At 47.8% G+C, this 16,135-nt stretch overlaps 1 protein-coding gene across 14 annotated transcripts in view; it reads right to left on the minus strand.

Annotated features, from left to right (window-relative positions):
• pbrm1 (polybromo 1) overlaps positions 1-16,135 on the minus strand; it is a 123,099-nt gene that overhangs the window by 75,058 nt on the left and 31,906 nt on the right. For 13 of the 14 annotated variants that reach the window (XM_072472667.1, XM_072472675.1, XM_072472673.1 and 10 more), the window contains 4 exons: positions 14,813-14,904; positions 14,510-14,726; positions 10,888-11,029; positions 10,700-10,797 (listed from right to left, as the gene is read on the minus strand). In XM_072472667.1, the coding sequence (XP_072328768.1) occupies positions 10,700-10,797; positions 10,888-11,029; positions 14,510-14,726; positions 14,813-14,904 (549 nt within the window). Of the gene's footprint in view, positions 1-10,699; positions 10,798-10,887; positions 11,030-14,509; positions 14,727-14,812; positions 14,931-15,006; positions 15,030-16,135 lie in introns of those variants that run through there. The other variant, XM_072472678.1, reaches the window with a different exon arrangement.

A 16,135-nucleotide genomic window follows, 5' to 3' on the forward strand; every position in this document is an offset into this window, starting at 1 on the left:
TCCCCCTCCACTGAGGGCATCATTATCACCCCTAATAGCCGTCGCACGTTAATTCAATTGTCTCCCTTTTACGAACCCTGTCTGGTCTTCGTGCACCACCCCTGGGACACAGTCCTCTATCCTCGATGCCAGCACCTTTGCTAGCAGTTTGGCGTCCACGTTCAATAGTGAAATAGGTCAAGAGGACCCACGCTGCATCGGATCTTTGTCCCTCTTCAAAATTAGCGATATCGTCGCCTCCGACATTGTCGGGGGTAGTGTCCCCCCTTCCCTGGCCTCATTGAACGTCCTCGCCAACAACGGGGCCAACAAGTCCACATATTTTCTGTAGAATTCCACCGGGAACCCGTCTGGCCCCGGGGCCTTCCCTGCTTCCCAGTCCCTTAATAACCTCGTCCACCTCAATCGGCGCCCCCAGGCCTGCCACCGCCTGCTCCTCCACTGTCGGGAACCTCAACTGATCCAGGAACTGCTGCATCCCCTCCTCTCCCTCTGGGGGCTGAGACCTATACAGTTCTTCATAAAAGGCCTGCCACCGCCTGCTCCTCCACTTTTGGGAACCTCAACTGATCCAGGAACTGCCGCATCCCCTCCTCTCCCTCTGGGGGCTGAGACCTATACAGTTCTTCATAAAAGGTCTTAACACCTCATTTATCTTTCCTGCCCTTCGCACGGTGTCTCCCCTTTCATCCCTAATTCCTCCTATCTCCCTCGCTGCTGCCCTCTTTCGCAGTTGGTGCGCCAACAGGCGACTAGCCTTTTCCCCATATTCATACCTCCTCCCCTGTGCCTTCCTCCACAGTACCTCCGCCTTTCTGGTGGTCAGAAGGTCAAACTCGGTCTGGAGTCGTCTCCTCTCCCTGTACAGCTCCTCCTCAGGGGTCTCTGCAAATTCCCTGTCCACCCTTAAAATCTCCCCCAGTAATCTATCCCTTTCCTTGGCCTCTGTTTTCCTTTTGTGGGCCCCAATAGAAATCAGCTCTCCTCTGACCACCGCTTTTAGTGCTTCCCAGACCACTCCCACAGGGACCTCACCGTCGTCATTGACCTCTAGGTATCTCTCGATACACCCCCTCACTCTTGCACACACTCCCTCATCCGCCATCAGTCCCACATCTAATCGCCAGAGTGTTCTCTGCTCCCTGTCCTCTCCTACTTCCAGGTCCACCCAATGTGGGGCATGATCCGAAACCGGTATGGCTGAGTATTCAGCTTCTTCCACCCTAGAGATCAACGACCTTCCTAGAACAAAAAAATCTATCCGGGAGTACACTTTATGGACGTGGGAGAAGAAGGAATACTCCCTAGCCCTGGGTCTAAGAAATCGCCATGGATCCACTCCCCCCATTTGGTCCATAAACCCCTTTATATACCTTGGCCGCTGCCGGCCTTCTTCCAGTCCTTGAGCTGGATCTATCTAGCCCCGGGTCCAGCACCGTGTTGAAGTCCCCTCCTAAAATCAAATTTCCTGCCTCCAGGTCCGGAATACGCCCCAGCATCCGTCTCATGAACCCCGCATCGTCCCAATTTGGGGCATACACATTAACCAACACGACCTCCATTCCCTCCAGCCTACCACTCACCATTACATATCTACCTCCACTATCTGCTACGATGTTCTTTGCTTCAAATGCTACCCGTTTCCCCACCAAAATGGCCACCCCTCTGTTCTTTGCATCCAGTCCTGAGTGGAACACCTGTCCCACCCATCCTTTCCTTAGCCTAACTTGGTCCGCCACCTTTAGGTGCGTCTCTTGGAGCATAACCACGTCTGCCCTTAGTCCTTTCAAATGCGCGAGCGCTCGGGCCCTTTTTAATCGGCCCATTCAGGCCTCTCACGTTCCACGTGATCAGCCTCACTGGGGGGCTACCTGCCCCCCTCCCGTGTCGACTAGCCATTACCTTCTCTAGGCCAGTCCCATATCCTGCCTCCGCGCTCCCGCTCGCTCCCCCAGCGTCGCATTCCGCCCCCGACCACCTTCTCTTTAGCCATTTCCTTTTGGATTTCCGCAGCAGCAACCCAGTTGTCCCATTCCCCCCTCCGCTAGATCCCTATCTAGCTTGATTGCTCCCCCCAGCTGACTTCAACTGACCCCGGCTACTCCTGCTCGCTCCTCGGCCCCCCCGGTGTGAGGGAACTCCCATCCGCCTTGCGCCTGTTTTCCCGCCTTATTCTTTCTGGCGCGGGAACATCCCTTTACCTGTCCCGCCTCTTATGGTGCAGCTCCCTTTCCCCTCCCCCTCTCCTTCCCCATTCTCTGACTATGTCCCGCCTCTCCCCCCTCACCGGCGCCCACATTTCCCCAGTGTCCCCCCCCTTTCCTGTTTACTTCTCGCTTAACTTTCACCATCCCATTAACAAAAACAATAATAACAACAATAACAGTTCCCTGCAGCATCAGTCCCTCAGTTCCGGTCCAGTTTCTCTTCATTGATGAAGGACCATGCTTCCTCCGCCGTCTCGAAATAATAATGTCTCTCCTGATGCGTGACCCATAGTCTTGCCGGCTGCAGTATTCCAAACTTCACCTTCCTTTTGTGCAAAACCTCTTTGGCTCGGCGGAAGCTCGCCCTCCTTCTCGCCACCTCCGCACTCCAATCCTGGTAGATCCTTACCACCGCATTCTCCCATTTGCTACTCCGCACCTTTTTGGCCCATCTCAGGACCTCTTCTCTGTCCTTAAGGCGGTAGAATCGCACGATTATCGCCCTCGGTGGTTCTCCCGCTTTTGGTCTTCTCGCCGGGATCCGATTTGCCCACTCCACCTCCATGGGGCCCGCAGGGGCCTCAGCACCCATCAGTGAGCTCAGCATCTTACTTGCGTACGCTCCACAGTCCACTCCTTCCACACCCTCCGGGAGACCTAGTATCCTAAGGTTCTTCCTTCGCGCTCCATTTTCAAGGGCCTCAATCCTGTCAGCACACTTTTTATGAAGTGCCTCGTGCGTCTGAGTCTTGACCGCCAGGCCCAGGACCTCGTCCTCAATACCTGACACCTTCTGCTCCACCACGCGAAGTTCCGTCTCCTGGGTCTTTAAAGTCTCCTTAGAACCCTCAATTGCCTGTAACAACGGGGTCATTACCTCCTTCTTCAGCAGGTCCACGCACCGTCTCACCACCTCGTCCTGCTCAGGCCCCCATGTCACCTGCGATCCCTCCGCCGCCATTTTGTTTCACTCCCTCTCTCTCTCTCTCTTATCTTCTGGCTGCAGATTCTTCGGGCTGCAGCCGCCGGCGCCGGTTTTTCCCTCCGTCTTTTGGGGGGGGGACTCCCTTCCCTCGCGCCGGGTTTTACGTCCGTCCAAGTCCCCGTTGGGGCTCTTAAAAGAGCCTGAAGTTCCGTCGGAGCTGGAGCCGCCGAAACGTGCGGCTAGCTCATCCCTGCCGCAACCGGAAGTCGTAGAGTTATATGCATAAGTAGTGACTTACTGTATATAACAAATGTGTTTTGATTCGAATCTTACTAATTGGTGTGGTGAGTTATTGATCAGGACTTGAACTTGAACCTCGTGGCGGTATCATAAAGATACCTGGCGACTCTAGAGCAAAGGTTATAAAACAGAGCAAATTGAACCAACCAAAAGTTAGCAACACGCTTCCTAGTCAATATCTTTCGACTATAATGGATGGTCTACTAAGTTTCCAGAGCCCATTCCAGTATGCAATATTACATCTAAAAAGATTGTGGAGGAGTTACTTAAATTCTTTACTCGATATGGACTACCCACAGAAATACAATTGGATCAAGCAAATTTTACCTCAAGGTTATTCGAAGAAGTTATGGATAGCTCAGGAATAAAACAATTTAAATCAACTGCGTACCATCCAGAATCGCAGGGAGCGTTAGAAAGGTGGCATCAGACATTAAAGACAATGTTGAAGGCTTATTGTCAAGATTATCCAGAGGATTGGGATAAAGGAATTCCATTTGTGCTGTTTGCAATTAGGGAAGCATCTAATGAGTCAACCAAATTCAGTCCTTTTGAATAATTTTTGGTCAAGAGGTAAGAGGACCACTTAAATTGATTAAGGTACCGATGGCAGGGTTGCAACACTGGACGAACTGACAGAAATTCCAGCTAGCCGGGGGAACGAGCTAAGGTACCTGCAAATCAAAAACTTCCTATGAAAGGAGACAAGGACTTACCCACAACCGCCACGACAGACATTACTGGAAGAGTTACTGGACGCAAGCATATTAGAGAAAGGAAACTGTAGCGACATGTATGGAAGGGGCCGACACCGTACTGGACGCAACAAGAATGAAATGGGAGGAGGACCTGGGGATCGAAATAGGGTGGGGACTCTGGAGTGAAGCACTGCATAGGGTCAACTCCACCTCCACGTGCGCAAGGCTCAGCCTGATGCAACTAAAAGTGGTACACAAAGCCCACTTAACAAGAATCCGTATGAGTAGGTTCTTCCCGGAGGTGGAGGTTAGATGTGAACGGTGCCAAGGAGGCCCGGCCAACCATGCCCACATGTTCTGGTCTTGCGCCAGACTTGTGGAGTACTGGACTGCCTTCTTCGAGGCAATGTCCAAAGTGGTGGGGGTGAGGGTGGAGCCATGCCCGTAAGTGGCGGTCTTCAGGGTACCAGACCAGCCAGATCTATTTCTGGGGAGGAGGGCGCCCTTGCCGTTGCTTCCCTGATCGCCCGCCGTAGAATCCTATTCGGCTGGCGGTCAGCAGCATCACCCAAAGCTGCAGACTGGCTGTCCGACCTCTCGGAATCTCTCCAAATGGAGAAAATCAAATTCGCCACCCGAGGGTCAGACGACAGCTTCCACAGAACGTGGGAGCCATTCACCCAATTGTTCCGGGACTTGTTTGTGGCCAACAAACAAGCAGAAGATAGCCAGGTAGCCAAGAACCAGGGGAAAGCAGCCAAAGCATGAGAGGGAGAGATTGACCGGGAGAGGGAGGGGGAGACAGCTCAATCTAAGACGAAGGAAAGGCGAACCACAGGGAGGGGGGGGGGGAAAGAGTCAGGGAACAATAAAGGAGAGCCAGGGAGGTAGGAAATGAAATGAAATGAAAATCGCTTATTGTCACAAGTAGGCTTCAAATGAAGTTACTGGGGAAAGCCCCTAGTCGCCACATTCCGGCACCTGTTCGGGGCAGGCTCGTTCGGGAATTGAACCGTGCTACTGGCCTGCCTTGGTCTGCTTTAATAGCCAGCTCTTTAGCCCTGTGCTAAACCAGCCCCAGTTGAAATTGGCACAGGTTAATAAAGAAATTGAAAGTATGCTTAAAGATGGCACAATTGAAGTAGGTTGCAGCCAATGGAGCTCACCCATAGTAATGGTACCGAAACCGGACGGTACCCAACGGTTGTGTGTGGACTATAGAAAGGTTAATGCAGTTACAAGAACGGACTCTTATCCTATCCCACGCTTGGAGGATTGCATTGAGAAGGTGGGACAATCAGCTTTTATTTCCAAATTGGATTAGGGTTAGGGTTAAAGGTTACTGGCAGGTACCTTTATCCGAAAGGGCAAAGGAGATTTCAGCTTCTGTGACTCCAGATGGGATTTACCAATTTAACGTTATGCCATTTGGCATGAAAAACGCCCCAGCCATATTTCAATGGTTAACTAACAAAGTTGTTTCAGGATTACCCAATTGTGTGGTGTACATCAACGATCTGGTGTTTTTTAGTCAGACATGGAAAGGCCATTTGAAGCATCTGATGGAGTTATTCAATCGACTTCAGGAGGCGGGTTTGGTGATAAACCTAACCAAAAGTGAATTTGGAAAAGCCCAAGTCACTTTTCTTGGCCACACAATTGGACAAGGTTGAATGGTCCCACGGGATGTGAAAACAAAAGTTACTGGGGAGTTTCCAATACCCTTGACACAAAGGGAAATAATGCGATTTCTTGGCATGAGTGGATTTTACCGGAAATTTGGGCCGAATTTTAGCAGTGTGGTGGCTCCACTGACGGACTTGCTAAAGAAGCGTAGCAAATTTCAGTGGACAGCGGAGTGTCAACAGACATTTGGCGGCATGAAGGCTATGTGACTGCTCCTGTGTTGGCCATCCCAAATTACACAAAATCATTCAAAGTGGCTGTTGATGCGAGTGATGTGGGTGTAGGTGCGGTGCTCTTACAAGAAGACGACGAAGGACTAGAGCGGCCTATTGGTTATTTTTCAAAGAAATTAAATAAGCACCAGAAGAAATATTCAACGATTGAGAAGGAGACTTTGAGCTTGGTGCTGGCTTTGCAACATTTTCAAATTTATATTACCAGCAATTCGTCTGAAACAATTATATATACTGATCAGAACCCATTGACTTTTTTGGAGCGGTTCCGGAATAACAATGTCAGCGGCGCACCATTCTTGGCAGCAGGATTCTATCTTCCCGCCGCTTGTCAATGGGATTTCACGGCAGCAAGAATCATTACTGGTTTTCAAAAATGAAAACCAGTCATGATGACCATGCTAGACCCCAGGTCATGAGGGACTTAGCCCAACAGTGCCCTGGCAGTGGCAACGGTGTGGGGGGAGGAGGTGCTCTCATACCTGCGTGGTAGGACGGGAAGGTTGCCCCTCTGCTTGTGGGGGAGGGGGGGCAGTCCTCCGTGTTTTTGAGGGGGTGATAGTGAGTTTATTTTTATCACACATCGGGGCACCCTTTAAAGATGGCGCCCTGTGAAGTTGGCTTTGGCTGGCTCCATCAGACTCCGCCCCGCCAAAGTGATGGTGCAGACCATGCCGCTAGATTTTCTATGCACCGAGTGTAGAAAATCTGGAGTGAAAACTCAGCTGTGCATTTGGATAGATACATCCCGGTTTTCAGTCTGCCCCTGACACTCTGCCAGATATTAGAAAAATTCCACTCAATGTAGGTTGCCATTATTGTAGTTATGTGTACCCTTGTTGTATTGTGGCCTTTCTTATTCAGTGTTTTACCTGTTAATAAACCTTATTTTACTTGAGTGGTTACAAGATTGGACCTTTCCTTCACTGGTTTGCATGTATATCCTCACATTATATCAAATTGATAAAACACATTCTAAGTTACCCTCGCGTGTAACATCAGCAGGGTTCCTAACAGTAGGGACAAATGTTCGAACCATTTTTTCAGTTGTGATCAAAGGATATATTTTGAAATGTATAAATAAATGGACTTTGGAGCTGTAACTAAATAAGGATACCAATAATTAAGTTTGGCAAATGGTTGTACAGGAAAAAGTTTTGTTCAGGTGCTGAGGATATCACATTCAGGTTGTGACCATTGACAAATGAATGACAAGATCACAGCATGGTGCAAAATCAGAACACAGCAAGATCTCTGGTTACTCAGGATAAATGAAAGTGAAGAGAATCATTGCACAGATTTAAAGCAGATGTAAGGAAAGAAGAGTGAAATACGTCAAGAGTGGTGTCTTCCCAGCATGGTGGAAAGCAAGAACCATTCAAACTGAGCTATCGATTTCCTTTCTTAAATGTAATTTTGTTGCTTAATAGCCTATCCTCATACATATGCATTAGGTGACTCCTCGTCCAAACTTTGTTGCCTGTTTTCTGAGCCTCTGAGGGTGGCATGGTGGCCCAGTGGTTAGCACTGCTGCCTCACAGCACTAGGGACCCGGGATCGATTTCGGCCTTGGGTGATAGTGTGGAGTTTGCATGTTCTCCCAGTGTCTGTGTGGTTTCCTCCGGATGTTAAGGTTTCCTTCCACAGTCCAAAGATGTGCAGGTTAGGTGGATTGGCCATGCTAAAATTGCCGCTTAGTGCCCAAAGTTGTGCAGGTTATGTATGTTACAGGAATAAGGCGGGGGAATGGGCCTAGGTAGGTTAGGTAGTTTGAGGTTTGGTGCAGACTTAGAAAAATTCTAAACCGGTGAGAAACTCCCCAGGGCCCCAAAAAGTGACTAAGTGTCATTGAACAGAGGTTGTGAACTGGTATCTCGGCTGTTTAGCACAGGGCTAAATCGCTGGTTTTGAAAGCAGACCAAGCCAGGCCATCAGGACGGTTCAATTCCCATAACAGCCTCCCTGAACAGGCGCCGGAATGTGGTGACTAGGGGCTTTTCACAGTAACTTCATTTGAAGCCTACTTGTGACAATAAGCGATTTCATTTTCAACTGGCCGGCAGAGCTGGTGGAAAACTCCATGAAGAACCTGCCACAAATGAACTTCGACATTTTGGGGGAAAATCACACCCCTCGTCTGTACACTGTGAAAGCCTTGAAGTGGCGTGCTCACTTTTAACTGCTCTTCTTGACAGCTAATGAGTAGATCAAACAGTTTTTTGCAGATACAAACCAGGAAGCCTCAAGTATTTTCCCTTTCTCTATATCTGTTCACCCGGCCCCATGCTTTTAACGCTGAAGTTCTGTGAAGTCTAAGCCTTCCGAGAATGCTCACAACCCTTGAATAGCTCCCCTGCTCCATCCCTGAAGCCTGCACATTCTTGGACAAGGGACAATATTGCATGGTCAATCCACCTAACCTGCACATATTTGGACTAGACTTTGATTGACAGCTTAATGGATAATACCCCTTGGGGCCCAATGCACCAGGTCAGGGTGTCTGTGCCAGGGGCAGTACATCGTTGGTAATGCCAAGGAGCAGGGCCTGAAAAAGGGGCGAGGTGGGTCACCCTCGTGCCTGTGTGGTGTGGTGGTGGGGTGTGGCCTGTTATTTTCATGTTTGGTGGGAGGATGTCGATTTTTGCTGAGGGTCGGGGGTGCTCCCCACGTCAGCGGGGCTCACCATTTCTGTTGTTGGGCTGAGGGGGGGGGTCTTGTTTCTGGATGCTCAGGTCAGAGCAGAGCAGACTGGTCGGTGTACTACCTGATTTGATTTATTGTCACATGTATTAGTGTACAGCGAAAAGTATTGTTTCTTGCATGCTGTACAAACAATGCATACTGTACATAGGGAAGGAAGGAGAGACTGCAGAATATAATGTTACAGTTATAGCAAGGTGTAGAGAAAAGATCAACTTAATACAAGGTAGGTCCATTCAAAAGCCTGATGGCAGTAGGGAAGAAGCTGTTCTTGAGTCGGTTGGTACGTGACCTCAAACTTTGGTATCTTTTTCCTGATGGGAGAAGGTGGAGGAGAGGTCCGGGGTATGTGGGGTCCTTAATTATGCTGGCTGCCTTTCCGAGGCAGCGGGAATTATAGATAGAGTCAATGGATGGGAGGCTGGTTTGCTGGGTTACATTCACGACCTTTTGTAGTTTCCTGCGGTCTTGGGCAGAGCAGGCTCCATACCAAGCTGTGATGCAACCAGAAAGAATGCTTTCTATGGTGCATATGTAGAAGTTGGTGAGGGTCGTAGCGGACATGCCAAATTTCCTTAGTCTTCTGAGAAAGTAGAGTCGTTGGTGGGCTTTCTTAACTATAGTGTCGGCATGGGGGGACCAGGACAGGCTGTTGGTGATCTGTACATCTAAAAACTTGAAGCTTTCGACTCTTTCTGCTTCGTTCCCATTGATGTAGGCAGGGGCATGTTCTCCACTATGATTCCTGAAGTCGATGACAATCTCCTTCATTTTGTTGACATTGAGGGAGAGATTATTGTCATCGCACCAGTTCACCAGATTCTGTATCTCATTCCTATACTCTGTCTCGTCATTGTTTGATATCCGACCCACTACCTGCTATGAATATTTTAGGAAACTCCGAGCACCAGTTGGAACAACTCCAGTTTTCCCGCTAGGGGGAGCACTTGGGATTCAAAACGGACGGGTTTGCGCCCCATGAAACTGAATGCAACGCTGTAAGTATCAGCTATGATACGGTCAAAATTGGCAAATAATTTGCTAAACTTAACTGAAACGATTGTCAGCTATCATTTTCATTGAATCCCTACAGTGCAGAAGGAAGTTATGCGGCCCATCGAGTCTGCACTGACCCTCCGAAAGAGCACCCTACCTCGGCCTACTCTCCCACCCTATCCCTGTAACCACACCTAACCTGCACATCTTTGGACTGTGGGGGGGAAACCAAAGCACCCGGAGGAAACCCACGCAGACAGGGGAAGAACGTGCAAACACCACACACACAGTCACTCTAGGTCAGAATTGAAATCGGGTCCCTGGAGCTATGAGGCAGCAGTGCTAACCACTGTGCTGCCACCAATATATTTAAACAAAGTAAAAACATGAGTATTTAATAACAACTGACATTTGCAACATCAAGATTTGGTAACCGTTAATTATTAAGATTATAATTTGACCAGTATTATGACAAACAGCAAAAAAGGCACGATATGTTAAGCATGAACTGGCCTCCACAATCTCAGGAACCAGACCTTTTGGGTCACTTGTAGATTTGTATGCAAGGGTTCTTGTCTATTTATCTTATTTTTTATTATAATAATTTGAAAGCTATTCAAACTGAACACTGTGATATTAAAAATAAAACTCAAATTTAGACAAGTGAAAGATCGGAAAGCCATCAAAACAGTAGTTTGCGAGCCTTGGAGGCATAATGGCACAGAAGATGATTTTATTCTAATGTTTTAATATACATTTTTAATATCTGTACATTCAATATGGTTTCAATGGAAACCTTGTACTCTTCAGCATTCTCCACTATACATGGCTTTAGATGGAAATGGTTAGGAACAATAAGCAATAATGTTCAACCTTTCCCATAACTTACATTTTAGATTTGTAGAATTATTCTATTTTAAATATCTTAATACTGTAGAATTCTTTATCCCTTACCTCTTTCTCTTTGCACTGCCTGTATCAGATGGTACAGAAGATACCATACTGTCACCATCTTCAGTGTACTCTCTTCTTGCCAGCTCCTTCCTCTTTGCCTGTAAGAGCAATTCTCAGGAGTAAAGTACTGCAGATGAAATTTACAGAATATATAAATATTAAAACACACCATACTGCCATTTTTATACCTGCATGATTTGCTGCAGCTTCAGCACTCGTTTAAAGATTGCAGAATTAGGAATATTATAGCGCTTGGCATTTTCAAACATTAGATTCATGTCAGCCTCCATTTGATCCAAGTTTTCAAATTCATTGTTCTTCAATTTTTGCCTAATTAAAAGAATGAAATATAATACCATTTTTACTAATCATATAAAATTGCTCATTATAATACTTCAGTTCCTTGAGAAATCTTGGTTTTCAAAATCATTAGTACAATGCGCTATGAACACAAAATCTTGTCACACACATCAGACTTGCCTATTTTTCAGTAAAATGAAAATTGTAATCTGCAATGAAAGTAAAATTTGAGTAAATATACACAAGGCACCACAAATGTATTGTCTCACCACAAATTCAATTAATAAAGAATATGTTACAGCATAGCAACAGTGGCAAATGCATTAGATTCCGGGTTTGCATCTGCACAAACGAGACAAACTAATAATAAGGTTTGTGCAACCAGGGGAGAATAGAGGAAGGGCAAGTCATCTCTAGCCATTGTTCTGAACACCATGCCATGCAACGGAAGAAAAACATAAACCAAAAATGGGGATAGAGTAATAGTATAAAGTAATAGCGAACAAAATAAACCTTTTCTAATTATATGCTGGGTTGAGGAAACAAAGTTAATTTGTGTAAAAGTTAAACTCAGAGTGGGATTTTCCGGCCCTTCCCGCTGGCGGGATCTTCTGGCCCGCCGAAGGTGACCACCTCATGGCGGGTTCCTTGGCAGCAGGATGGTGAGCCACGCAAAGCATCGTAGACATCGGCGGGTCTGGAAAGTCCTGCTCAGAATGTATTCAAGGGGACATCAATTCCATGGAAAGGAACCTTTTCCTAAAATTCTATACATGAACATGTACAAACGGTGGAATCTTACCAAAATATAGCAAAGTGTCAGTTCCGGTGAGAATTCTCACAGAAATTTGAGCTCTTTGGTGAGTGGGCATGCCACAACTTTGGTGGGGTGGTGCCACTTAGAACCGGCTCCAAACAGATGGGGCGCAGCAATGTAATGGTCCCCAGCTCATATCACAGAGGTCTCGGGGGCTCTCCACAAACACTGCCCCCCCCCCCCCCCCCAACAGCGTTCATCACTGGTATCCTCGTGTGCGCCCCCCCACCCCCCCCCCCCCCCGACATTATTAGCCAACATCACCCTGCTCCCATGTCCACTTCCAACCCACCACATATGCATTCACACACACACCTCCCACCCAAATGGGGCACCATTAGGGTCTGCCCCTGGCACAGGTAGGCACTGCCAGTTTGGTACTGCCAACTGTGCATGGCCTAGTTGAGGCCACATTCTCCCAGTGCCCAGGAGTTAGCAGCTGGACCGGCAAGGGATCACCCAGGTGCTGATTAGTACTGGTCTCCGCAAGCGGGGTCCACACGTGATGGCCCCTCCGGGACAATCTGAGGCCATTGGAGCCCCTTGGATGGCCGGGGATAGAGCAGGGCAATAACCTGCGACTTCCCTGGCACCTGCAAAGTGCTAACCTGGCACTGCCAGGATGCCCAGTTAGCACTGCCAAGAATTGGAGCCTAAGGGGGGACCATGCCCATGGAAGCGAGTTGGGGGGGGGGGGGGGGGGGGGGGGGTATGAAGAGGCTTCCAAAAAGTTAGAGGGGTCCTGAAAAGGGATGGGGACACTCAGGGGCGCTATAGCAGGGTGGCCTGATATGGGAGGGGGAATGACAACACCCATGTCTGCGGGGAGGGGGGTTAACATTGCCCAAGAGTGGGGATATAGGGAACCCTCAAGCTCACACAGACAATGGGGCAACCATTCAAAATGGCAGCCAATCACGGAGGAGCTGAATTCACCAGCAAGATCAGCTCCTCCAAGAAAAGATTTCTCTCCAGGAAAAGATTTCTAAGTGTGGGCTAAAATGGGGAGAAACTTCCCAGGACCCTAAAATATGACTGTGTGGGTGAAGCCAGGTCTGGATCTCACCCAAAAGCCGGTGGAACCCCCCCGCCCCCCGCCAAACTTGGCCAATACGACACTCAAGTCATTTTTTGGGTGAATCGCGCCCACGGGCTTTGTCATGGGTCACGGTTAATAGTCAGGGGGCAGTTTTTTTCGATGATTGATGTTGAAATTTTAACAGGCAGATTTCAAGGAAATAAGAATGCTTATTCCTTAAATAATACTGCGCCAATTAAATGCAAACCTGCCTTTTGAATTTAGGATTAAATGTCTCCCTGTTAGACGTTAAACATCACAAGGCGGGGCAGCACGGTGGCGCAGTGGTTAGCACTGTTGCCTCACAGAGCTGAGGCCGTAGGTTCAATCCCGGCTCTGGGTCACTGTCCGTGTGGACTTTACACATTCTCCCCGTGTTTGCGTGGGTTTCGCCCCCACAACCCAAAGATGTGTCGTCTAGGTGGATTGGTCATGCTAAATTTACCCTGAATTGGAATAAATTAATTGGGTACTCTAAATTTAAAAAATAAAACACCACAAGGCCAAACTTGCAACAAAATTTGTATTTATATTCCTAGGACTGTTTTCACAAATGTCGTTTCATCCAGACAATAAGTTTTAATCCTACTAAAGTGTTCAATGAAAGAATAAATGGTGAAATACAGGTTCTAACTTGACCACAACTATTTTGCAGGTCTCTGCCAGCACTTTAAAATGACCACCTATTGCCATTTGAAAGAGTCAACCAGTAACAAATTTGAAACCTGATTGTGCTGGTGGCAAACTGTCCTAGTTGTAAGGCTGGAATGAAGAGATCATAATATTGACTGCGAGCATGTGGATCTGCTCCTTCACTAGGAGCACAAGGCACACATCAGGGATCATGAAATGTCAGACTTCCAAAATGTGAAATATAATTAACCTTCTTCTTGAGTTTAGCCATGTGCTTAAAGTTGTAATAAATTCATTCAAGAAAGGAATAAACAGCCTTCCTTGGTCCAAAATACGGGATGCCGCATTTTCTGAAAATAACTCAGAATCCCTACAGCCATCCAGCCTGCACCAACCCTCTGAAAGAGCACCCTATCTAGGCCCACTCCCACCCTATCCCCCATAGCCCCACCTAACATGCACATCTTCGGACCTAACTATGACAACATATGGGGCAGCATGAAGGCGCAATGGTTAGCACTGCTGCCTCATGGCACTGAGGTCCCAGGTCAGTACTGGCTCTAGGTCACTGTCGGTGTAGAGTTTGCACATTCTCCCTGTGTTTGCATGAGTTTTACCCCCACAACCCAAAGATGTGCAGGGTAGGTGGATTGGCCACGCTAAATTGCCCCTTAATTGGAAAAAAATGAATTGGGTACTCTAAATTTTTTTTAAAAAGCAAAAAAACTATGACATCATATTTATTAGGTTAGGTGGACTGGCCATAGTAAATTGCCCTTGATGTCCAAAGGTTAGATGGAGTCACAGGGATAGAGTGGGGTAGTGAGCCTGGGTTAGGGTGCTTTTTCAGAGGGCCCAGTAGCCTCCTTTTGCACTGTAGGGATTCTATCACCAGGAGAATCATACGTATTTCTGAATTGACCCAAAATTTAATGCGTCATCCTGGCAACTTTTTTTGGGAGGAAAAGATAGCATTTCTTACCTAATTAATTGCAGTGACATGGGTTGTTTGATTTGTTGGTAATAGTCAGGATAATCTTTCTTGGAAGGCAGACGGAAGAAAGGTTCAGCCAGAAGTTGCCCCTGACTATTCCGGTAACTTCTAACTAATTCAAACAGCTGATAAAGAGGACTGGTAACATCAACAGATGAACCGATGCTTTCACCTTCAGAATCACCATCTTCATAACGAGTGACCGCTGTAGAATAAAAAGAGATGTGTAGAAAAGCCAAAACAGCCATATCCACAAGGTTTTATTCAAATATAGTGTCATAAGTGCCTTACCACCTAAACCACTTTCCTCTTCACTCTCAGAACCATACTGCAAAGCCATGGTAATTGCTGATAAACGATCTCCTTGAGCTGATCTTCGATTCCTATAAAGGCAGAATTTCAAAATAACCTTTATGAATTCAAAATACACCTTTTGTTCAAGTGTTAACTCTATATATTTTAGTTATTCGAATCTCATTGCTCACTATTAGTCCTGGAAATTGGCAGAGGATGAAGAACTCATGCGGACAGGTGCAGAGCAGTAGGACAGGCATTCTGGAATACAGTAGAGAGATAATAGCATTTTGAAAATGCAGCTACCAATTACTTGGTTGAACATCTTTTCTAGGGTAGCTAATAACTGATATGGTGATGGCCGAAGGCAGTTCTATGACCTCAAATCACAGATACACAATGTGTAGATTTCCGAAGGAAAATGTGACTGGAGATGTCAAAGGGAAGATATAAATTTGTAGTGCATGCGGGGGGCCAGGAAAGGGGGCTAGAGGAGCTGCCGTTGAAGAGGGTGGAGAGGAGCTTTCGATACCTGGGCATCCAGGTAGCTAGGAGCTGGGGGGCCCTGCTTAATTTGACACGGTTGGTGGACCAGATGGAGGAAGACTTTAGGAGATGGGATGTGTTGCCACTTGCCCTTGCGGGTAGGGTGCAGTCGGCCAAGATGACGGTCCTCCCGAAGTTCTTGTTCGTGTTCCAGTGCCTGCCCATCCTAATCCCCAAGGCTTTTTTCAAGGGGGTAAACAGGGGTATTATGGGGTTTGTATGGGCGAGCAAGACCCCGAGGATGAAGAGGGTGTTTCTGGAGCGCAGTCGGGACAGGGACAGGCTGGCGCTGCCGAATCTGTGTGGTTATTATTGGGCAGCTAATGTGGCGATGATCCGTAAATGGGTAATGGAGGGAGAGGGGGCGGCGTGGAAGAGGCTAGAGGTGGCGTCTTGTGTGGGTACTAGCTTGGGGGCGCTGGTGACGGCACCGTTGCTGCTACCGCCGACGCGGTACACCACGAGTCCGGTGGTGGCGGCGACATTGAAGATCTGGGGGCAGTGGAGGTGATATAGGGGTGAGGTGGGGGCCTCAATTTGGTCCCCGATACGGGATAATCATAGGTTTGTGCCAGGCAGGATGGATGGGGGGTTCCTAAGTTGGCATTGGGCAGGAATTAAAAGGATGGGGGAACCTGCTCATAGATGGGACTTTTGCTAGCCTGGGGGCGCTGGAGGAGAAATTTGGGTTGCCTCCCGGAAACGTGTTTAGATATATGCAAGTGAGGGCATTTGTGAGATGGCAGGTGAGGGAATTTCCGCTACTTCCAGCAT

This window comes from Scyliorhinus torazame, chromosome 13 (genome assembly GCF_047496885.1).
Source record: "Scyliorhinus torazame isolate Kashiwa2021f chromosome 13, sScyTor2.1, whole genome shotgun sequence".
Classification (NCBI taxonomy): Eukaryota; Metazoa; Chordata; class Chondrichthyes; order Carcharhiniformes; family Scyliorhinidae; genus Scyliorhinus; species Scyliorhinus torazame.